This window comes from Hippoglossus stenolepis, chromosome 17, assembly GCF_022539355.2.
Source record: "Hippoglossus stenolepis isolate QCI-W04-F060 chromosome 17, HSTE1.2, whole genome shotgun sequence".
NCBI lineage: Eukaryota > Metazoa > Chordata > Actinopteri > Pleuronectiformes > Pleuronectidae > Hippoglossus > Hippoglossus stenolepis.
In genome coordinates, this window is record NC_061499.1 from 21947652 (window position 1) to 21972033 (window position 24382).

A 24382-nucleotide genomic window follows, 5' to 3' on the forward strand; every position below is an offset into this window, starting at 1 on the left:
ATTTGGTGGTTATGTGCAGTCTTTATTTTGACTGAAATCTGCTCAGGGTCAGAGGGCACTCCTTCAGCCTGGCTGGGATCAGTATGTCCAGCTCAGGCCACAGCTGGGCCATCAAGCACTGGGATGGGGTGATGGGAGCAGAGCAGTTGGCCAGCATCCCCCTGTTTAAATGAATATCAATTGTGCCTCGCAGGCTGAGCTACCACCCCTCAATCACTCCAAGGCTGTGATTGGTTCATAGGAGAGTAACCTGCTAGAGGACGGTGAAAGCTGCTATATCAGTGTCTATTCACTGACAACAATGAAGCTAAATAACTAATGAGTCCGTGCTGGCCGAGGTGTCTTCCTCATTCTATTCTCAGAATAGCTTTGGACATGACCAGCAGCCTTCTGTGGGCCAAACGCTGGACCGGGGAATCTAAAGAATTGCAATGCTTTATTAAAAGCTATATTTTTTTTAAAGCTTTTTTACCAAAGAAGATACATAGTTGGAGGATACAGAATAAAACATCTTGGATTTGGATTACTTTCATATCGATGTGTTCTGATTTTTGAGGGTTCGACGGGTAAGAAGCTTTAACATCCTGACAGCTGGACTGAAGAAAACCAAAATGAAACCAAGACTCCTTCTCATCTGCCTGGCATCCTTCTACTGTCTCGGTAAGTACAGTTTGGATTTTAAATTCACAGTGTAGCTTAGTTCATGTGTATGAGTGTAGGATGGGAGCTGAATGAACACGGATCAAGTTCAGAGAGCAGACGATGCTGCTGGAGCCTGTACTGTTCCAGCTTTGACTTTGACTTTCAGTCAGCTGCAACACTTTTTCAAACTGAAATCCATAACCATCACCAACAACAGCTCCCTCATTACTGCTCTCTATAAAACCTGCCACTAAGTTTAATCTTCTCTCTGTTCCCGCCAGTGCTTGTTATGACTGTATCATAATTCTTGAATTGTTGTGGTTTCTACTCTGTTCTAATTAATATTTCACAAATTATCAACAAAGAATGGATGAGTCATCTTAGTCCAGATGCAAGCTTTTGTTAATATTTACATGGGTGTGAATTGATTATCACTGCATAAATATGCACAAAATGCAAACTCAAAGTGTTGGTCAATTTCTAGGTATTAACTTTAGCTTACCACAACCCTAATTCCAATAAGTCTTTCCTGAGCTTTCAGGCACATCTCGGGGCCTTCCTCGAAGGCAAGCTTGATGAAGTGGACCAAATGATAAGAATTTATCATCAGTTGACTATTTCTAAGATCAAGAATGAACACTCAACACAAATTGGGATAAAAATGCAAACATACATCAAAGTCCATTTAAAGCTCAAGCACTAAAGAATATTTGTTAACTTGGCCAGGGGATGGGGGTGGTCTAAAAATATATATATGAATATGAAGTTGTCATAAGTATTAACAATTTAACTTGCATAAATATTAAATAATCCAATTGGCAATTCAAACGGTTATCAACACAGTTTACCTGAGCTAGGTAGTCAAGAAGGAGTAGTACAAATATCAAAAATGAAATCAAGGTCCACTCAATGACTTCTGGAAATTTTATTTAAACAGGCCGCATCCAAGGAAGACTGTGAAGTGCAAATCAAAACTTCAGAAACTGTTTGTAATTTGGCCTTCACTTAAGATTTTACCTGCAGTAATGGTTTACATCAGAATGTTATCTTTCCAGTTTTAATAATTAATGATCATCACATAACCTTCGAAATAACCACAGATTTAGATGGCAACAAAAATCTTTTATTCAAGAGACAACCAAGCAGCTTTGCATTAGGGGAAAGCAGAGCAGACGGTGTCGGTGGCTCTGTGTTTAGGTCAGACAGCAGTGAGGGGTTAGAGTCAGTGACCTCTAACCTCTTGGAGGGGGTAGGGCTCTGAGTCATCATGGTCAGTGGAGCAGTCTGGGGAGGGGCAGACCAGGGACACAATAACCACCCCCCTACCCTAACCCCTCCTCCCTGAAGCCTGACCTGACCCTCGCACCCTCATCTACATAACACTGCCCTCAGTCGGCGCTTAGATTGAGACCTTATTAAAGATATAAGTGTAAAAGGTAATCCCCCCGACAGCTGCCCATGACCGTGTCCTCAACAACCCCCAACCCACACATACTGACCTCACACACACACATACACAGTGCCCATGATGGAATAGGCCAGCAGAAAGACCCCTTGGTCTCATCTACAGCGGGGACACAAAGGGCCTGTGGTGACTGGCATTCCCTGCAGTGTGAATGAAAGCAGGCTAATGTCTCAATCTGTAGAGAGTTTAGGCCAAAGCTAACAGGATTCAAAACATGCAGAGATATGATTATGAAGCTGACGTGACATTTTGTAGAGGGCCCTCATCCAACACTGAGCTGACTATATGAGGTGCTGACAAGCACATACTGCTTGAATGCATTGAACCTTAATGAGTCAATTTAACATCTTTCAAAACTGTTCACCACTGGATTTGTACAAGCCTTAATGCTTATTCTCCTACCAGACAGGATGGATATGTCCACGTGTATAAATATAAAGCTGGTCATCTGTTTTACCAATAGTTATAGTATGATCATGACCAGTACATTTCCAGCACAATAAGTCTATGTGCACGATCATCATTTGTTTGACCATCAAAACGCACCAAAACCATCAGACTACCATCCATCACAACTTTTATAGTTTTTGTAAAAACCTTCTCTGTAATGTTGGGCTGAAAATAGTATGTACTCCCTGAGTTGACATATTTAATGATAAAATATGATTTTCTTAAATTAATGGCAATTAATAGTACTTCAGTAGTAGTTCATTCTTCTAATTAAAAGATTACTCCAAAAAGGATTGTTACTTTGTAATGGCAAACAAATGAAAAAGATACCCACAAACACCTGCACAGCAGCCGATGTTATTTCTATAAAGTGTCCTTAACCGTATATATAAAAGGCCAAAGAGCAGTATCAGTCTCAATGCATCTATTTGTAATCTCCCATAGCCATATGTAATCACAACTCAATTGGTAAGTCTTTAGAGACATATTGAATTTTACACAAACACTTGGTTTTGTAAAAAACATTCAAGTTGTTTTTCTCAGAGTGAACAGAATAGGAACACTTAGCAGGAGCAGCAGTGACCACAATGACTGAACACCCTCTCTAGATGACAAATTGTATAAGAAGAAAATTAAATGCAATGTTGCTATGACCAACACAGCAATCACCACAACTAACCCCTAGCCCCCCAAAAAACTATCTTTTTAATTGTTGATGTTATTTAAGTTAAGTGGCAAATGGGGATGAAAACTAATGAATTAGTAATATAACTGTGGAAACCGTCCCTAATGGTTGACATCTCTCTCTCTCTACTACTGTTATTGTCCTATTAGATTACAGTCTCATTTATCCAATGTGACCTCCAGTGACCCTGCAGCCACTCTGTCTCTGACCAGTCCGATTTACCACATCACCTGGCTGCTCACTTCTCCACTCTGTATCTGATGCCACTAGCTTCTGTTTTGTGAAGTCCTACTCAGTCAGCTCATTCCTCCCTCACTGATTAAAACTGCAGAACAATCACAGTAACTGGAGATTGGAGACTGGAGATTATTGATTATTGATCCACATTGTAAATGGGGACTCCTGTGTTTGGTCAGGGTTATTCAATCTGTACTGACCATTACAAATCAACCCCCCCTATGCCATGCAGATGGGATGTCCTGGGCCCATTCACAGCATCAGTGTATGAAGAGAGATAAGAGAGATTTATATATAAACAAATATCATGATATAATTTAATTTTCTGCTTTTAAAAAAGGTCACAATCAAGGGGAATGCAATGAAATGAGCAAACAATTATTTTTCGCTAAAGTACAAGATAAACCAGTGTGTAGTTTGTGGTGATGTGCTTGAAGTGATTCTGACAGAGACAGTGTTTCACAGGCACGTTGATGGGTGAGCAAAATTTCTGTTTATCTTGCAGAACTGTCAGAGAATGTATTATTGAAAATAAAACACAGAAACACAAGAACACACGAGAAATGTTCATTTTTTTCTCTCTGGCCTGTGACATAACAAATACTGAACTTCAGTGTGTGAGGGATCACTGCTGAGGTTGACATGAGGGAGGAAAAGTCTTTACAAGTCATGCATGACTCTCCTCAAGATGGAATGGGAATTTATTTTGTCCAAAACCAGCTGTTAGCATCATCATCACCAAGACTTCACCAAAGAGATGCAGTTCCAGCCATCACATTAGAGAGGATAGTGTGATGTGTTCAAACTTGGCCCTTGTATGTTGTAAGTATTGAAATGGTTCTTGATCAGAAAAAGGTTCCCAATACATGTACTTGGAGGACAAAGGAGGAAGCATTGGGGCTGTTGGTTTTATGTCTGCCCAAATATTCCCATTTTCCTGCCCAAACTTTTAAGTGCACATTCAATCATAAACTTTTTCCTCTGAAAACACAAATAATAGAGGAAAAGGACATTGGCAAGGGAATAAAAGAAGGGGGAATGTTAGAATATTTGATACAGTACATAATAAAAAAATTGAATTAGCTTGGATTTGTTAATATGTAAAGGGTATTTATAAAGGGGGGCAGTAAATCTATTAAATATGACCCTCCAAGCCTAACCTTTTCAAGCCTATTCTCTGGCCCATTATAAAAGGGTTGTGAGATATTGCACTACTTCATTCTAGTTGTCAGTCCTGTCTCAAATCTCTGCATTGCTACCAAGCTGTCCATAGAACAGAAATGACGAGAGAGGAGAGCAAAGATATTGATGAGAAGATTCTTATATGGTCATCTACACCATTTCTCTTTCTCTGTCCCTTTTTTATGGGGGCTGGACAGAAGCCTGTGAAGTTCAGGTGCAGTAGTCTCACTGAACAATAGCAGTGGAGGGCTGGGATAGTACCACAGACTGGACACAAACTACCCTTCCCACCCCTCACCCCCTCATCTACACATCCACCCTCCGCACCTCTGACTCTCCCATGACCTCTGAGGGGCTCGGGGTTGCAAGCACATGGTGCTATTGTGGGGGTTTCTGGACAACCCCCTCCTCTCAAAAAAATCTCATTATAGTCCTACCCCTATAGTGAAAATGATTCAATCTCCAATGCTATGCACTTAATCACACCCCATGCAGTTTCAGCTTGTTGGAACTTGTATAGAATATATTTAACTCCTCCAGTCTGAAGTTGCCTTAAAGGTTGTTGTCTAACATCCTTTGGTTTTTACACTGTTCTCTTCCATCATTCATCTTGATGGAGAGAATCATTTGGAATTTGAGCTTTCAGTCTAGAAACAAGACAGGGGACTGATTATATGGCAATGCAATGTGTTGGGGCACAAATATCACAGGTTAGCTCAAAACTGGTATTGAGCTTATATGGTGCACCTGTACAATATAATGTGATCTAATACAGGTAGATAAAGATAGTCCTACTGGTGAAACAGCCCATTGATATGTTATTATATACTACATTGTACAGAAAGCCACCCAAGACTAAAAATGTTGAATTGACTGTTCTCTGATACAGTGTCAACAAAATGTGCATTATAAGTTATAAATTATGAGATTATTGCTGTTTAAAAGGAGTAAATTAATTGTGTCTTTAATGCACTTGTAACTCCATTCTCTGATAGTTAGGTTCTTGGAATAGTATATGATGATACAATCCACTGGTGCAAATATAAAGAGAACGTCTTCAGAAACAAACACTTTACTCCAACCAAATGTTGCAGTAGTAAGAGGTGTCCTTTAGATTGTGCTACATTACCTTCTTTGTGCCTCCTTAAGTTGTGTTATGATAATTCATATTACCTTCTCTTAGCTACATTACCGTATGTTGAGTTGTGTTATTCTGATGTTTAGTCATAATTGAGACTTGAGATCATCTAAACCCTAGATTATCATTTTGCATGAGTGGTCACTCTATCCTGTGCGTACTACATGCCACATTATCTCTGGCCTTTTAGGCCTTATAGTTACCAACACTGTGTGTTTGATAATCATGGCCACATAATGCAATGCAAGTCCCCCCTTGGGAGCCCTGGATTTCATTACTAAGCCTGAGGAAGGGGAGGCTCAGGGGCTGCAGGGTTCTATCAGCCTGTCCAGACACAGCTGACCAGTAGACCCACAATCCCTTCTGCTGGCTGCATCTGCTGGTGGTGGAAGGGTAGGGGTTCCATTAGAAGGAGGACATGCTAATGTCTTCATGTAACACTTCAGTAATGCCAATTACAGAACATAAGCACAGGGAACAGCTCTGCTGTATGTTAAGTGACTATAATTTGATAGACTCAGAGTCATTGCATCAGTTACCTTTCAACCTAGAGCTATCAACATGCTCAGTTCCAGAGAAACTATATTATTATTATAGATTATAACCATCTCTGTGGTTTGTAGATGCTTTGATACCTCGGTCCATACTTTCTTTTGGGTCCACACCTCAGAAGAAAGCATTTCTGCTCAATGTAACTAGTGAGGGGGGATTTTATCTACTGATCTACATCATTTGCATGTGCTGAAGTTGGTGGAATCTAGTTACAATTTTAAATGTGGGTTTAACGGAACCATATTTTCTTACTTAGCTCTGTATCCATGCAGATGTAGTTTAGTTTTTATCCCTGAGGTTTCTACCTCCACAATCCTAGTTACCAGGTACCATGCAGGCTAAACAAACTTTTATGTATTTTGGTTATAATAAAAAATAAAAAATCAGTGGGAATATAAATGTATCCGGACAATTATGTTCAATACATTAGTAACTGAACATCAACCAGCCTCATCTGGTCTCCACAGTGGAACTGAACTTAACTGGGAATAGAAAGACAGAAAACATCTGAAGTCAAGTTCATTTGTGGGATGTTGTGCTTGATGGTGTCTGGACAACAATAAATGCTGTTTGTGTGGCAGGACAGGGTATATGTGTCTGAACAGATGCAGGACTCCGTAGCGACAGTGATTGTCCAGGTTCAAGTGCAAATGCATTGTTACTGCTTCACAGCTGGGGAGGAAAGTGGTGGATGCCAGGGTTCAAGGCTCTTTGCATATGAGAGCATTAGCACCAGAAAAGACTGAAAGAAAACAGGGAAGACTGGGAACGTCACCAAGGTCATGGAGGAGTGGGGACAAGGGTGACAAAGAGAGGTCTGGTGGCATGGGAAAGTCACCTCAGAGATGGATCTGAAAGGGTTGGAAGAGAAGGGAGGGGTCGGGGGATGCATAAGAAGGGCAGATGGTGCCCTTGGGTGCATGGTGGCTGATAGGAGATTTTACAGAGGTTACTGGGGATTGGGTGCAAATAAGCATTGTCACAATACTATTGTCACAAATGGTCCCGGCTTCAATGGAGGCTCTCTTAACTTGACCTCTGCAACCCTTGCCAGTCTTCTTCGCTCCAGCTTGGCCATTGTCGTTTCCCTCTCTGTCAAGATGGTTTGCTGGTATTCAGCCTCCATTGAGGCTCTTCTTCAGTGAAAGAATTATAGGCTTCAAAATCAAATGCAGCATCAATCAAATTAGATGATTTTTGGTATTGAGTGAGGACAAACTGGTGAAGACTTCCCCGATGCTTGGTGTTTGACCAAGATGGCCATGCTATTGTCTGTGGTACCATGGGATGTTTGTGTGTTTGAGCGGTTGAATTTTTATGATCCACCATAATTTTTTTCGATGTCTTGACAAAAACCTCAACAGTTCAAGGTTGCTCTCCCACGAATAAGTCATTCCACATTAACATGAAATGTGCACTCATGCCAACTATGACATTTGCATCAAGTTCAGTTAGAAGTCATTTGTTTACAAGCCATGTTTATGAGCTGTCCTGAAAATACAGAAAGAATCCTGGCAATCTGTTAAAAACTTAAGGTTCAGTGTGCAAGATTTAGGTGGAAGGGATCTATTGGCAGAAATTCCATTTAAAATAACCCTAGTGATGTTTTTGTTAGTGTGTAATTGAGTAAATTGTACGAAATTGTTGTTTTCTTTACCCTAGAATGGGCCTTTTATATTTAAATGCTTTATACTGTATTTACATCAGCAGCGGGTCCTCTCTACGGTGGCCGCCATGTTTTTTACAGCAGCCCAGACTGGACAAACTTAACACCTTTTGAGTTTTTATGACAACTGAAGGCTACCACAGGTTCTCTTTCATATTGGAAGTAGAGGATAAAGTGAGGGGTATTCAGCGGAAACATGCAACTTCTACCAACCACTAGATGTCACAAAATTGTACACACTGACCCTTTAATAAAGATCCAAGTTTGCTTGTGACATTTCAGACACTGTACCTTTCCCAATATTTTGATCAAAAAGGTGTCTAAGATTAATTGTCTTTCTAAATCATATGTTAGCTGAAAACTTGCTATTTTGAAGAAGCATTTTGACACAGGAGTGAGAGTAAGAGGGGTTCCCACCACTAAAGTGTAATTTGAAAGGTCCTCTGTGGATGTACATGTGATCATTTTAATCAAGCTCTTAACCTCTCTCTGATAACCCGTCTGTCTCTGTCTCCTGTCTGCAGGTGGCTGTCTGGCCTCAGAACTCTCTTTCCTGCTGGAGCCCAGTGATGTGATTGCAGTAAGAGATCAGCCTCTAATGCTGGACTGTGGGGTGCAGGGTGAGGAACCGATCATGGTGACGTGGCGTAAAAACAGTGTGCCTATACCCACGAGTCCACGGGTTCAGGTGCTGGCGAATGGCACACTGTTCATCCAGAGCTTCCAGAAACGCAGAGAGGGGAGCGATGCGGATATGGGCGAGTACGACTGTGCTGCCCAAAATCGCTATGGCATGCTGGTCAGCCGCAAAGCCAAAGTCCTCTTGTCATGTAAGTGTCTGACAGTGCAGCACAACACAATATATAACTGTATAATTCTTGTGACATGCAAATACATGGGCTTTGGAAAAGGGTAATTAATGCTCAGAGATGGGAAGAAAAAATGTCACTGCTTATTCCCTGATTCGCTCACCATGATCCAGGAGAGGCAAGAAGTGCTTTTTGTTCAATACCACATCGACCTACAGTATATCATAAGTTCCTGCTGCTACAGTTTTGAGATAATCTTTCAGATCAGATCATACTAATCCTTTTGTGTAATCAGGCAGTTTTCTATTAAGTCTATTAATTGATGTCCATCATAATAATCAACATTTTCAGGATTTAGGAAATACTGAGGTCATGAGTCTCCCAACACACACCCTTGTTGGTGAGACAAAAAATACAAATGTATTTGTTATTCAGATCATGCATATATGATTACTAGATATCAAAGTTTATTATCAGTTTTAAATGATATTCTCTCTAAATCTCCCCCTCTGTGCCTTCTCCACAGGGCTAGCCAGATATTGGTGGAGAAATCCTGAATTGACTAATTGACTATTTATTGGCCAACAGGTAGTCACTGTGTTATACATAATAGTACATATCAATACCGGAAAATACCAACAAAATATAACTCATATAGTACACAATGAATATATTTTGTGATTATAACTATAGAATTCAATTTGTAACAAAAAGCAGTAAGCAGTAACCTTAGAAAGCCAGCAATCTCTCTTTATTGTTATGTGACTCCTGCTCTCGAACTCACTTGAAGAAAACGTAAAGCATATCCCTGTTATCCACATGCTGTAAGGCTCCACTGAGAGCAGTGGATGCCCCACAGGCTGCCACTGCATGTTGCCTTTTCTCTCTTGAAACATCCCATCGTATTTGTTATAAATGATGTTTCACATGGTGAACAACTCTGCATTATACTCGGCAAACCATCCCCCACCCAGCGTCTGATCCGTGGTTGTCATAGGGAACAGGTGCCCAGATACAAACATCAGCTTCTCATTATGGAAAAGCAATAAGTTACAGTCGGTACGTTACTGTACATGGTTAAATATGCTGAACACACACTAAAACACACACCAGCACTAGGCTACTAAAGTGTACAAGCTCTCCTCACCACCCCCACTCCTTCACTCAGATTAATAACACTAGGAGTTTATGGGTAATCCAGGAGAATTATTGGTACCTTGAAGTGATCTTACTTCAGTGCAATGAGTTGCCATGGTGATGCTCTATTATTTGCAGACCACCCATCTGTATTGTACGCCCTTATTGATTATGGCCGCCAGTTATTTGGAATTTGTATGTGTGTGTGTGTGTGTGGGTGTGTAACTTTTATGATTTATATGTGCTGGTCATTCAATCATGTTTTGAGAATCTGTCTGCACAAACCCTTCAATGAGCCATGGAACAATGGGCGGATCTCTGTTCTCCTCTGTGTTTACTCTCAGATTGTTCTTTTTCTATCTAAATACTTTATAGCAGTGACAGCTGGCATAAGAACAAAAGACTGATGGAAAATCACTTTCCACATTTGTCCTATTCAGCATAGGTGGAAAAAACCAGGACAGAAAAGTGGAGAAAGAGAAATGTAATTTAATGGCTCCACAATTAAAACCCTGGCGAGATAGAATCTACTAATCAACTCAACCACACTCTTTAGTTGTATTCCATTAAATGCAGAGCCCTGACAGATGTAAACTACATGGATGAATTAACATGAACATGTTAGAAGATCCTTACTTTGAAGGTGTCACTGCTAACAGATTTTACACACTCCTCGTAGTTTACACCAGCATGGTTAATGTCAGGAAACTGAATCTGCAGATACAGTTTGCCACTTTTTTCAAAGAGCTCATTGATTCCTGCTCATTGATTTAAATGTGTATTTCTCCATAGGACAGTGTTTAGGACAGAGTTGTTAAAATGATCAAAATTGTAGAAGCACAGCCAAGAATTTAGTCCCCTTTGAAGGTCAAGCTCCAAAAGCACTGGATCCCTTTTGCATGCATGTTTTTGTTCGACCTTCTGCAAAACGTATAGGTCCTAAAGCTCCACAACCACAGTGTGTCAGGCAGAGCTTCTATTATAAATCTGTAGCCAAACTGAAATGAAAACAAAATAACTGTAATGATATCATGTTCTAATTGAGGGTTAAGGGGCAGAGGATGTCTCACATTCTAGGAGAGAAATTGTGATTTGTGAATATGGGCTAAACAGATCAAATTTCATTTGAATTTGATCATGTCATTGGGGTAATTTTCCTAGAGATGACAAAGCTCCTCCAGAGTCAGAGAAGACCTCAAACAGATGTTTTTTACAGGCTTAATTGTGCCAACTACCACTAGTGGAATGATCTTTGTGAGTAGAGTTGGTCCTTTCTGTTTCGTTACAATATCCATGTGCAGTATTTTCCCAACTGAAGCTGATCTTTGTGTGGTCTACTCTTTAGCTCTTCCTAAGTTCCACACCCACCCTGTGTCCATGGCGGTGGATGAGGGAAGCGTTGCTCGTTTCCAGTGTCAGATTAATGGGGTACCTGAGGCCAAGATCACCTGGGAGAGAGACAGAGTAACACTCAACACCACTGACAACAGGTAACACCATGCACACATACACTACAGTGTGGAACTCTGCACTGGACTATAGGTATGTTAGGGCTTTACCCTGGGATGTTCAGGGTGAAAGCAACCTCCACGTAAACAAGCACAATTTTCCCTCAGAGCTAATGCATGCTAACTATGCTAATGATGTTGTGAGCTGTACATTCACTACCTCTCTGCCAAAAAAGTGTGATCGAAGCATTTCTCCTGAGCCCCACAATGAGCTCACTTTAGAAATTTGGAAAGTCATGAATTCAAATACTTAAGTGCCTCACCTGCACACTGACCTCCCCTCCCTGTCCAGGTACACTCTGCTGCCAATGGGTATTCTCCAGGTGACAGGTGTGAGGCAGGCGGACGCTGGGATTTTCCGATGTGTCGCCACCAACCCGGCCAATACTCGCTACAGCCATGAGGCCATTCTCAATGTCACTGGTAGGTGGACACAGATGAAGCATGTTACATACAAGTGGTCAGAGAAGAGTCTTTGGAGTGAACAAGTTTAAGCGCTCTACTCACATCATTCTTCACTGTAGTACACCCCAGATTCCTCAACATTCTGGCTGTTACATCGAAAAACCAGATTATATCAAATCACCAGAGCTGACAAGTTTTTATATATACATTTTTTTAAAGTTTGGTATGAGGGAAAGGTCCAACAGGCAAGTCAGCTGGTTTATATACTGCAGATTGACACAAATGGTACACAATAAAACCCATCTAAATGTTAATGTCAAATAATGTAGTGATATGGTAATAAAACCTTAATCACTTGTTTAGAAAGATCTGATTCAGTCCAAGGGACATGCAATGCACACATGCTGTGTGACACAGTGTGAAAGTAGAATGGTTGAACACAGACTGCAGCACCATACTATTCATCATCTTTGTGCCTGTTTATTTTTCATTGAATCCACATTCACTCTGGTTCTTCCCTCTTCTTTGCAGGTGGAGCTCCCAGAATCTACAAGGAGCCATTCATCTTGTCAGGACCTCAGAATCTAACCATCACTGTCCATCAGACGGCCATCTTGGAGTGCATAGCCACTGGAAACCCAAAGCCCATAGTTTCCTGGAGCAGGCTAGGTACCACTTTAATCACATTTATATGGTGGGAGGAGGATTATTTAATTGCATCAGCATGCCTTAACTTTTAACTCACAAACCATCTCTCTATTTCTGTGTCCATCAGATGGACGCTCCATTGGGGTGGAGGGTATCCAGGTTCTGGGTACGGGGAACCTGATGATCTCAGATGTGTCCTTGCAACACTCTGGTGTGTATGTGTGTGCTGCCAATCGGCCTGGCACCAGAATGAGACGCACAGCACTCGGCCGACTCGTGGTGCAAGGTGAGGACCAACAGAGACCACTGCACAAATATTTCTCTTTTGGCTCGACTGTGGCCACACATTCTGTGGTATCTAACTTTAGAGATGAGGTGTTTTGTTGGCAAGGAACACTTTTACACAGCAATAACCAGCAGTTCAGAAATGCAGAGATTATGAATTTCCACAAATTATTGGCAAAGATAAAAAAACATGTGTCAACATTTCATCTTACCATCATATGGATCAAACTTTATACCTGTAACTGGTCTTTCTTCTGGAAATTTAATCCACATTCATTCTACTACGTTATACTTTGAAAATGCATCAATTCTGCTAGGGATATGCCTGGTGTCCACACTACTCCGGAGCTTTAGAGCTGATAAAACTAAGAAGTATGTGAGCAGTATCTTACAATGACACAGTTGCTTGCATGGGTAGGAGATGCCATTTTGCCATTCCAGCCTCTCATTTGTAGTCTAGCTCTTTCTGCAACTAACAATCAAATGGAGCCTGTTTACACCGGCACGCACATGCCCAGTGTACGTGAGCGGTCATGTGATGTGTGTTTTCAGGCTTGTTAGTATGGACGGGGATTAAAACTGATATGGAGCCAAAATGCTTGTGTCGACAGAGAGGGTTTTAGTTAGAAAACGCAATAGTATGGATGTAGCCTGAACCTTTAGTATGGTCTGACACCAATTCTTTAAGAGGGATATTTCTCCGGTGAAGAAATGAAGAATCACTACATTTTACTTAAACATAGTCATAGTAAAAAAACTGTGAATTTATAGTGCTGAGACTATTAAATATCAGGAGTAACCTGAAAGACACTATCGTACGTGTGAGAGAAGGATGTAAAGCTTAGTAAGACCCAACATTTCCGGAGCTTGGGATCTCATTGCTCCGGCTACTGCCATGGTACAGTAATAGAAACAGGAAGATGAGTTTAGCCCACCAACAAGTCTGAAGATGTCTCAGTTACACACTGTCTTGTTTGTAAAGATAATTTTCACTACTGAGTTTCTGAATTTACAGCAGCTTCTTTAACCTGTCAACACAATATAAAAGAAAGACAGGAGAAATGTTCTATAATGCCTTTAAGTTGTTAGAAGAACTATTTTCCCTTTTGACAAAGCAAGGCTAATAAATTGAAAATTTTACATAAACGTGAAGATTGTCACATAATCACACAGAAAAAGAAACAGATGCTCTGGCAAATGTGCAGCCATTGTTGCAGCCTTTGTTTAATTGTCTGAATTTGCTGGACCTCTGTGACATATAGTATCCTGCGTGCGTGTGTGTGTGTGTGTGTGTGTGCAATTGACCGTATTAACTGGCAGTGGTGGTGAGGGGAGCGGGCGGAAAGGGTCAATACCAGAGCTGTCTTCTCACCTTTGCCCCTGGCTGTTTAGTGGGGGTGGAGGCTGGGAGCCTATGTTTGTTGTGTGGTGACACTGATGGTGGGAGACCCCTCCCCACCTTCTTTGCACATATGCACACCCCTTCCAGTTCCTTTCTCACAAAAAAAGGCTAACACCAGTGACCAGCTATGTGTGTGGGTGTGAGTGTGTGTGTGGGGGTGGGGGTGGTAGCTCTCTATGACATGGACTCATCCATCATCCTGTAGATGTCCATATACTCAGGCTACTTACATTTCTCACTGTCATTTGCTGTGTCTTAACTGGCTGTCCTGAAACCAGCTCAGTTAGCAGCTTGCAGAATTATGGAGCGTCCCTGGTTTCTCTGTACGATGAAATATGTTCCTGTAAGTCATGGGAGTGAAACCTGATTTGCTACAAATGCTAAAAACATACATTGTACGTGTCCACAAACACACCCAGTGTGTACAGACAGAGATACAGTGAAGATGAGTGGTGAGGGAATTAATGGTGCTTGTATCTTAATCCATCAATACCAATCACACATGTTATAAGATAAGATAAGAAGTTAAAGGTGTGTTTCGTCATTGAGGTATTTGTATTTTTCCACTGTTAATAAACATGCACCCATAGGAACCTTTAAGTGGTAATCCATGAACTCATATTTGGGGTATTTGTAGGAAACAGGGAAACTAAATCACATTCTAATTACTGTAAATTACATACAATTGCATTAATATGTACAACAGTAACACTCACCACTGATCAAAGCATAACATTGCACAAACATAACAATGTGAAATGTAATGTAATGAGTCATCAGAGTTACAGGTAGAACGGTTTCGGTCTGAATTTAAAATATAATATACATTATATTAATTAGGTAATGATTTATATTAAACTGGAAAAAATCATCCAAATCCACACATTTCTTCTGTTGACGTTGACTCCGCTGTTTCCTGATTTTAATCTCAGAGAGCTGACAGTGGGCTCGGAGGACATTTTATTGTGCATCCTCTACAATTATGACTTACTGACTGAGTAATTCTCACGACAATTCCAAGTGCTTTACAAGTCACATTCACCCATTCACACACACATTCACACAATACTCCCACACACAGTATACTGTAGTGCTTCTCGACCACCTGAACCACAGCCCTGAAATATGAATCAAAGACAAAAAGAATGGACTGAAGCTTATTATATTAGATGTCTTTTAATCTCAGTGACATCAATCTGCATTCATATTCGTAATTCAGCTTTCCTTCAATCCCAGGTTTATCTGACCATATCAATCAATACTTGCTGCTGTCACACACTCAGTGATTGGCAGTGTCTCAGGTGTATGGGAGGAGAGGAGGCACTGATCTCTAATATATTCATTAATTTATTGATCAGTTTGCTCTGGTTTTGGGGTTGGGAGAGAACAAAGCCCTTTATGCTTTGGTCATCTGGTAACATGACCACCCACAATGTGGTTAAAGCGTCCTCATTATTCTGCAGTGGAGCATCCAAAACTAGATCCTATTGATAGATCATGTCAAAAAGGAATCATGGTAGATCCAGTTGTATCAAAAAAAAGAATGTCTATAATAATTGTGCACACATAGCAGTGTATCGTGTTGAGGTCACATGGGGAGAAAACAGAAGTGTGTGATCATCTAAGTCCATTTTCACTGTTGAGTTCTCTATATACACATGTACTGGGATGGACACCAAAATAACAATCAATAACGCTTCCAGTGATTACATTTGTGCACAAGTTAATTTTTTTTTGCTCTTTAACAAACTTATATTTCCATAGATTGAACTAAAAATGTGTGACATACAACCACAGAATTATTTCTGATTATCCTGTGATTAGTACTAGCCCTTAGTGAGTCCCCAGTAAATTAGAAAGACAGAATAGACCAAATGTACTTTGAAATGGAAAAACACCTTACTCTTAAATGGGTTGCATTTGGATGCATGAAGATAAACGGTTTATAGTTAATATTGGAAAATGTTTTCTCTGGTTTGCTTAGTCTTTAGTAAGAGCAATGACGTCCAATACAGTTGTAACAGCTTGAGGTTCAAATATACAGAGGCGAGATGACTCATAGTGAAGGTGGATGTTTTTATTTTTCATCTGGAGTCAAGTTCAGTGGGGATCAGTGAGACTGGCTGCCGGCTGTGTTTCAGTGTGAAGGTTAGCAGAGTCTTTCTCTGTGGTCACGATCACGACCATGGCCAGAGGGACAAAGAGCACAACATGTAGAGACGGTCACTTCAGGGCACAAGGTGCAGGAGGGGGATGCAAAGAGAAAGGGAAAGGAGATGAAGAATGACTGGCAACCTCTGACCTCTGACCCCTGACCTTGACAGGAGGATTCAGAGTGTGTCTATGGAAACAGTTGGAGGGAGGGAGGAGGTTCTGAAGTCACAGCAGACACACGGGGAGGTGGAGGGGAAAGGAGGCGTGGTCTCAAGGTTAATTATGGAGGGCTGGAAGATGGATAGGATCCCAGCGGATGGGTGAGGGCAACCAGGGTGTCACCATGTAGAGATACACTCAAAGGGTGACCAGCCATTTTGGAGAATGCATTAACTGCATCAAATATTTTGTCCACATGTTTTCCAGACAAGATGAGCTGCAGATCTTCATGTTTTATGTAAATCAGGACCAAAGTATCACACACTAAGCCACATTACTTCTTTCCGAAATGTGTTGGCAAAAATACACAAACGTCATATCTCATTCACTGCAGAGTTTTGGTTTTTCATCAATAGAATGCTCTGTATATTTATACGTCACAATTATCAGATTAACACAAATGTATGAATTATGATAATAAAGGGTTATTATCACTTTAATAGGAAGTCAGAATGCGAGAACAGGTCATTTCATATTCTGTGCTGAAAAGTTAAACCACGTTTACAGAAGTGATGAGCTCAAGTACAGATGATGGTTAAGAGTGAACAAAATAAAATGTTGTACAATTTTAGTTTGAATTGAGATTTTACTTACATATTATGTCAATAATGCATTCTTGTTTCTTAAACCACTCAACAGTATAAAAAAAGCTCCGACAATGTCTAGAATAGGACCAGATCATACAGTATTATATTTTTTGCTGTTTGTTATAGTATATTATTATTATATATTATATATATTATATTATATATATATATTATATATTATATATCTTTTATGTATTTATTTAGGTACATCTAATGCTCATACTTCTCAACTTGTGCTTGGGTGACAATTGAGTGACACAACTACGTGACCAAAATATGATTCTCAGTTTTATGATTAAAATAAAACATTGATGTTGAAAACCGATCTATGTTCATTGAATATCTCAGCAGGGGACAGAAGCCCCCATAACAGGCTGCAGACAATAGGAGCTAATAAGATATAATAATGTATGTGTGAGGCACAGGGAAAGTCAAGGTCAACAGAATCACTGATCAATACCGAGTATAGATCGGTTGATAAACGGTCAGCTGAGGACACCTGACACCTTCTAACATGGTGGTGGGATAACTGAACAGATGAAGGGGTGGACAGCTAGATAATGAATCCCCCCCCCCCACACACACACACACACACACACACACACACACACACACACACACACACACACACACACACACACACACACACACAAAGACAGAGATCACATAATCTGATGTATATTAAAATGAAGGAACTGAATACTGAACAAACATCCTACTGGGGTCATTTACTATAAACATATACTTTACATTACTGCTGACCACAGCTGACATCATGTAATGCTTTACATGCAATTTATGGAGGTTTAACCTTTCTGTGCATCTCTGTTTATATTAATTTTAGTTTTGAAGGGTTTCATGAAAATCCAGAAACTTTAAACTTTAGAAGATAATCGGATGGCCAATTCAGTTTGCATTTAAAACTACAAATGAAATAATGTCATAATAATACCACTAAAATCATATATGGGGACAACGCAACCAATTAAAGTTCACCATCACTGAACAAGGTATATTTAACAGCGTGTAACCATAGCAACAGTCTCACTGCTTTGTACCATGTTACCAGTTCTCACCAAGGATACTAATTCAACCATGGTTCAAAATAAATAAACAGATAGATAGATAGATAGATAGATAGATAGATAGATAGATAGATAGATAGATAGATAGATAGATAGATAGATAGATAGATAGATAGATAGATAGATAGATAGATAGATAGATAGATAGATAGATAGATAGATTAATGCATAGATACCTAGATGGAGTTTAAGGAGACAATGCCCCAGTTTTTTTAATAATGATTCTAGTTGTTGTCTGTGCCTTATCCCATCTTTCTCTCTGCTCCTACTCAGCTCCACCAGAGTTCCTGCAGTGGCCGCAGTCTGTGTCCAAACCAGCAGGGGGCAGTGTTGTGTTCAGCTGTGTGGCCCAGGGTGTTCCAGAGCCTCACCTCATCTGGCTGAAGAACGGCAAGGTCCTGATGCCTGGAAACAATGTCAAGCTGACCAACAACAACAGGTATCACACACCATTCATACACTGCCAGCACAGCGGCCATGGGGCAAATTGGGTGTCACTTGCTCAATGACACTTTGGCCGAAGTCACATTCTCAGATGCAGACTTTGGTATTCTGTAAAAAACTACATCTGTGTAAGTCAACTCTCACTATATAACTGAGCTTTTTTTTCAGTTCTGAATTTCACAGTTTTACCACATGGTGGCAGTACTGCAGAGAATATGTTACTGAGCCTGTTGGACTCTTCTGGTGATCTCTTTGTGGTCTGCAATTGAACATATATTACAGCCCACAGTTCATATGCAATGTTAAATGGACATTGTCGTTTAACTCTTGAACAAACAATATTGCTGTGTAGGAGAAAAAACTGGATAGAAGAGGTGAGCTCAGCTTTACCTGCAGGAGATAGATACAGACACAGGGATTTATCAATATCGTATTTATGTCTTCTACTTTACTTTATAATTTTTAAATATGTTCCTAGCAGGCGTGATAATCCAACACTGGAGTATGAATATGGAATTTTTTTTCTTTTTCCTCCACCATGAATCATCTCATGACCTCTCAGATTTATCAGGCATCCCTATAAAACTGTATATAAAACTGGAGTTGGTCAAATCTGCTCCACCTGCAGCAGCAACAGTAATAATAACATGCTACTCATACATCAATGCTTTAATATTAATCAAGTAATGATATCATGCATAATACATCAGTCAAACTGACCCAACCTGTACTTTAATGTTAATGCTTATGGTACATTCTTCTGCTAATACTTTGAATTAAGTTGGAATTTTTTTCATGCCAGACTTTTATATGAGATGTGGTATATATATATTTTACATTATTTATTGGTACTTTTACTTAAGTGAGGGGTTTGAGTACTTCTTCCAGCACCGGTGAGGAGCAGTGAAGTGATGTGTTGTGAACTGAACTGTGGGTTGTTTGTGCAGCACTCTGGCTCTGACCCGTATCAGTTCAGAGGATGAGGCCATTTACCAGTGCATCGCCGAGAACAGTGCCGGGACCAACCAGGCCAGCGCACGTTTGGCTGTGGTCCAGAGTAAAGACCTGCCTGCCGCCCCCCAGGGCTTCAAAGTCAGCGTCCTGTCCACAATTGCCTTGCAGATAACATGGAGCCAACCGCCCTCCGACATCACTGACAGCATCATTGGTTATGTTCTGCACATCCGCAAGACAGGAGGTGAGTGTCAGCACACACACAGTTTACTGTGAAATATCAATTGTACTTCAAATTGGACAGTAATATTACATGATTATAAAAAAAAAACTAACTGTATGTGTGCGTGTGATTCAGAGCCTGACAGTCTGGAGCTGCAAGAAGCTATAAGTAAAGGCAAATTCCAACATGACATTACCAACCTGGAACCAGCCACCACCTACTCCCTCTACCTGAAGGCCTACTCTCCTCTGGGAGCCAGCCAGCAGTCCCACACTGTGGTGGCTACAACACTAGGTGGAGGTAGGAACATGACACACAAGTATTAATAGTTTATATCACAGAGAAAGCTATCCGTCATATTTTTAAATGACTGGGTCAAAAATTTAAACCCATGTCTACATCAGCATGTGGAGTATTATTACACATGACAACATTCAGGCTCATATGTCACATGATCTTGTGCAACAGTCACATTAACATGTCCGACAGGAATCTAAGTGGATTAGATTGACTAAGAAATCTGTCAGTGAGTAACTGCAACATAATTAAGATTTTCACTCTATTAGAAAATGATTCTGTGTTGAGTATTGAATTTTAATATGAGGCCTCAGCAGAGTGAGCGCTAAAGTTTTGTAGAGTTAGTTATCATGACAGTGATAGAAGATTCAAACTGTAACTATTTAAACATACGTAATGTATGAAATTGATGTATTAAGGTTGATAGAAACTCGTGGGAAATATTGTACCTAATCATGACCTGCTCAGCCTTTAGTGATTTAAAAATGGGTTTCTTGTGTACGATGTGTTATTTTTGCCCAAATTATGTTGTGCTTTTCTGCATTCTTTAACAAATTTTCCCTGCACTGCAAACAAAACCAAGTATTGCAGACTGTTGGAAACCTTTTGTGATTTCCATCTGATGGTTAAAGTGTCCATAATGCAACCATTGAAGCAATGACAGTAATGCAGATTCAATTAACCAATAAAATGATATCAAGTTTATTAGTCTGTTTATCTATGAACAATTACTGTTGTGCAGTTAACTGATCCAATTGTAAAATATGTCTTAAGCTTTCGCTGTCTGATTTGTGCTTTTTCTGTTCAGTTGTCTTTCATCATCTCCTGGGAGGACAGTTAGGTTTGTTCGTATCATTCTCTCATTCCTCTCTATTTTCTATCTCTGCTCTCTATACAGTGCCAACCCCTCCCACCTTCTTCACCAAGGTGGTGAATTCCAGTGCTGTGCAGGTCCTCTGGGAGCTGCCCAGTAAGGCCGGCAAGGCTGAGGGCTTCAGGTTGTCCTACCGCAAGGTCCCCAATGCTGACTTCCAGGGACCCATCCAGCTGCCCTGTCACATTAATGCCCACACCATCTCAAACATGGGTGAGTGTGTGGTTGTGTGTAGCTGCATCAGAATATATGATTATATTATAAAATCCTCTGCTCCTTTTCCCAATAATCTGTTTGAACTATACAGCAGGTTAGAACACAACAGAGTCAAAGAGTCCCATATGGAAAAAGAAAGAGACTAAACCATAAAATATTTAACTCTGTCATACCATCATGATTTCACTCACGTGTCTGAACTGCAGCACAGTCTATCCACCGTGTTTGTTTATATACGGACTCCTCTGGGCTCACCTGTAACCATAGCAACACACTGATCCTGGTCACCCACAAGATAATATGAACAGGAAAAGACACCAGCTGCACTGTGCCCTCTCCTGAAAAATCAAAGGCAAAGGTGTTGCAGCCTGTTGTAACCACAGGTCTGTCTGTCAGTCAGTCTGCTCGTACGCTGGGTATGGTGACAGGTTTGAGAGGACGAATCAACTCTAGTTTATTTTGCAGTCCCAACTGTTTACTATAAATTTCTCGAAAGATGCAAATCGTTTATGAAGTGTAGGGTATTTGATCTTATGTATAATCTAAAACAAAGTGGTCATAGACTACATTAGAATACAGGAACCAAAGTACAACCTCAGTGTAACAAATCTAAGTACACCTGTGATGTCCTACTTCTAGTTCTATATTCTGTTTCATGATGTGGTTGAATATTATTTCATATATTTTATGTTGTTTCAGAACCGGGTGCAGTGTATGAAATCAAACTGGTGGCCTACAATGGAAACGGGGTGAGTGATTGTTCCAAGAGACTGGTATCACTGGGAGAGGAAGGAGCCAGCGACCAAAACACTGGTGAGTAGGATCACAGAGTGTCCAGGAAGAGCTTTCAGCATGTGCTCTGACTACACCTGCAACATCAAAGGATGGTCATATTTGAATTAGTAAACCCACATTTGCTAATTCACAACCTACTTCATCGTGTTTTATCAGAGACCTGCATGTTGGGAAAAACATACAACTTTGATTAAAACAGATTTCCCCAAATATCTTTTTTAAAATCTTTGTCCTGAAAGTGGTCTCAGACTTGTAGCCCCTCTGTATGTGCCAGATGTAGGATTAACAGTTTAGCTCTTTTCCATCAGTAGCATGTTCCACATTAGTGTTATGTTTGCTTCCAGGAGAGAACAGTCTGTGTCAGTGCAGGGATGGAGAGGCCTCTCTGGGCAGCATCATCATTGGCATCCATATTGGCACCGCCTGCATCATCTTCTGCGTTCTATTTCTCGTGTTTGGATACCGTCGCAGGTAAATCCCACTGCACTCTACATCCTATCGCTTAAATTGTAATCCTGAATTATAATCCCACATGAATTGTCCTCCAGCTATGTTGTAAACTGTAAAGTCAAACAGAATATGTATCTGTAATCCGAACCTGTTTGCAGTTTTTTTTGCAGTAAAGGAACTCAGGACAGCTGGTCTGTGCCGAGGAACAACACAGGACACATCGGAAACCCTAAAGCTGAAGCCAACTGCTCCAGAATGGAGTCAGTGCCTGAGGTAGGCACTCAGAATATGCAGCTTGTTCGAATTTATTCAAACATTTCTTATCTTTCATTATCTTTCTTTGAGTAGACTTGAAACTAATTATTTGAGTAAATAAAAGAAATACACATAAATGGACAAGTAGACGTCTGAGGTCTGAGCTTGTTGCTACCATATCCACAGAATGTACCAATCTTTCCTCCCAGTAATCACCAACAGTTTTCTATGTTTATGACACCAACACTGGTGAGTCAATACATGACATCACTTTTTAGCCCATTTTATTTGTCCTTTTGTTATATGGTAATTTAAGCGAACACACTGTTGAGTAAATAAAAGTACTCTTCACAGTGGTACAGTGGCTCAACAGAGTAAATCTCATATAAATACTATACTTGAATGATGTCTGACCCCGGGTCTTTCTTCTCTCCTGTCTCCTCCTGTCTTGCTGTTGTGACTCTTCTTGTGAGCAGGTGGTCTGTCCAGTGCAGTGCCAGGTCATCATCGAGCAGCAGTCATCAGGTTTACCTGGCATGGGCCCTGGCTAACACTGGTCAATGGTAGCAACGTTAATGCCCCCACACAAACCCCTGACCCCACCCCACTCCTGCCCCTTGATAGAGGCCAGTCATAGGTTTAGTCTCCCCAAAGCCTGCTGCTAATAACCTAAGAGTAACCTACACAAAATTATGACAGAATACTGTGACAGAGCTAAGATACTGGTCCTTTGCCACTTCCCCCCGATTCCCCACCCCTACCTTGAACCAAAGCCTGTTTGTTGCCTTTATTGCCTGTGCATGTGCACATGTGCATGTTGAAAAAGCCTTCAGAAAGCATTGCCACTCCAGATCAGGCCCAGTCATATTCTTTCAGTGTGTACACCATGAACACTCATGTCACCTTCCCAGTGGGAGTCTGTTCCATAACCAAAATATTCTATTTCTCAGATTTCCCCTGGTAAGCTGACATGTGAAGATGTGCACTGTGGTCTTTAAACCCCAAATTAATCCTAATATTTTGGACTGGCTAATATCAGCCAATCTATTCTGACAGAACTCTTGACTTTGCCTTCAGTTCCTCTGCAATAAGAAAATGAAGAAACATAGCGGCCTTTGCGATAGCCTTAGAGAGGTGGTCTGATAAGAAGTGACCGAACAAGCCATTTAGAAGAAACACATAAAAAGCCATTCTTTTCTTAAATTTTCCAAAGAAAGCTACCTCAGTCTGACGAGAATGTGTGAGCCATAGTTTAGGTGGCCTGTTGATGCTGCTTGTGCCGGCCTACCTCAACCAAAAAACCCTTTCCCTATAGCTACTTCCGTGACCAGTGCCAATGCCAGTGTTCCGTGCCAGCTGCCAACCAGGCCAGTCCAGAAAGAGTCTTCCAGGATGACTACCATGGAGAGTATAACCGTAGCAGTGCCTGAACTCTACTGCCATAAACCTCAGCCTTACTCTACCAGAGATTTACATGGGACCAAACAACCTCCTGTTCAAGCCAGGTCACCATTTGTTTCCATCAAGATATTCTGGTGGAAATCTTTGATCTGATATCATAGCTCTGTTATGTGGTTATCCAAGGCTTTCAAATAACCACAACTGTTCGTCTCCAAAA

General features: G+C 40.7%; 1 protein-coding gene across 1 annotated transcript; it reads left to right on the forward strand.

Annotated features, from left to right (window-relative positions):
* Positions 1–611: 611 nt before the first annotated feature.
* si:ch211-57n23.4 (immunoglobulin superfamily DCC subclass member 3) lies at positions 612–23408 on the forward strand. The gene is made up of 14 exons (XM_035183334.2): positions 612–660; positions 8542–8847; positions 11309–11453; positions 11764–11894; positions 12408–12545; positions 12652–12810; positions 18530–18695; positions 19648–19898; positions 20013–20177; positions 21073–21261; positions 21964–22077; positions 22404–22530; positions 22668–22782; positions 23241–23408. The coding sequence occupies exons 1-14, from the start codon at positions 612–614 to the stop codon at positions 23313–23315; spliced, it is 2130 nt and encodes a 709-aa protein (XP_035039225.2). The 3' UTR covers positions 23316–23408.
* Positions 23409–24382: the final 974 nt, after the last annotated feature.

Coding starts and splice junctions, on each gene's coding strand:
- si:ch211-57n23.4 (XM_035183334.2), top strand. CDS start 612: ATGAAACCAAGACTCCTTCTCATCTGCCTGGCATCCTTCTACTGTCTC. Junction 19,899..20,012: donor GCACATCCGCAAGACAGGAG/GTGAGTGTCAGC, acceptor CGTGTGATTCAG/AGCCTGACAGTCTGGAGCTG. Junction 20,178..21,072: donor GGCTACAACACTAGGTGGAG/GTAGGAACATGA, acceptor CTCTCTATACAG/TGCCAACCCCTCCCACCTTC.